The following is a 533-nucleotide window of genomic DNA, read 5'->3' as shown; positions in this document are numbered from 1 at the left end:
TTGGGGACCACATCCAGGTTTGGGGGGGGGGGGGGAGCCCACATCTGATTTTGGGGACCATGTCCGAGTTTGGGGACAGCATCCGAGTTTGGGGACAGCATCCAAGGTTGGGGACAGTAGCCAGGCTTGGGGACCACATCTGGATTTGGGGACAAATCTGGGGTTGGGGACCACATCTGGGTTCGGGGACAGCATCTGACGCTGGGAACCACACCGGCATTTTGGGGGACAGCCCCGGGGCGGGGGGGGGCGTTGGCGATGGCGTGTGTGTGTGTGTCCCCAACCCCAGGCACTGAAGGTGACGATGACGAAGGCCCCGCAGAGCTTCCACCTGGAAGGGTGGCTGCGGGAGCGGCTGGCAGCGGTGGGGGGGACACGCTCGGTCCTTTACGAGGGTCCCCTGCGTCCCCTCTGTCCCCTCGCCCCCAACAACGTCAACACCATGGCGGCCGCCGCCGTGGCCGCCCCCCGACTCGGTTTCGACGGCGTCCGCGCCTGCTTGGTGGCCGACCCCAGGTGGGTGACGAGCCACC

The 533-nt window shown here is 66.8% G+C and overlaps 1 protein-coding gene across 1 annotated transcript in view; it reads left to right on the top strand.

Moving 5' to 3' along the window:
* Positions 1-304: 304 nt before the first annotated feature.
* JOSD2 (Josephin domain containing 2) overlaps positions 305-533 on the top strand; it is a 4,536-nt gene continuing 4,307 nt past the window's right edge. Inside the window, exon 1 of the mRNA XM_010573331.1 lies at positions 305-516. Within this exon, the coding sequence (XP_010571633.1) occupies positions 305-516 (212 nt within the window). The remainder of the gene's footprint in view (positions 517-533) is intronic.

Source organism: Haliaeetus leucocephalus, unplaced genomic scaffold (genome assembly GCF_000737465.1).
Source record: "Haliaeetus leucocephalus isolate CR32 unplaced genomic scaffold, Haliaeetus_leucocephalus-4.0 Scaffold379, whole genome shotgun sequence".
In the NCBI taxonomy this organism is placed as follows: domain Eukaryota; kingdom Metazoa; phylum Chordata; class Aves; order Accipitriformes; family Accipitridae; genus Haliaeetus; species Haliaeetus leucocephalus.
This window is presented reverse-complemented; position numbering and strand designations above follow the sequence as displayed.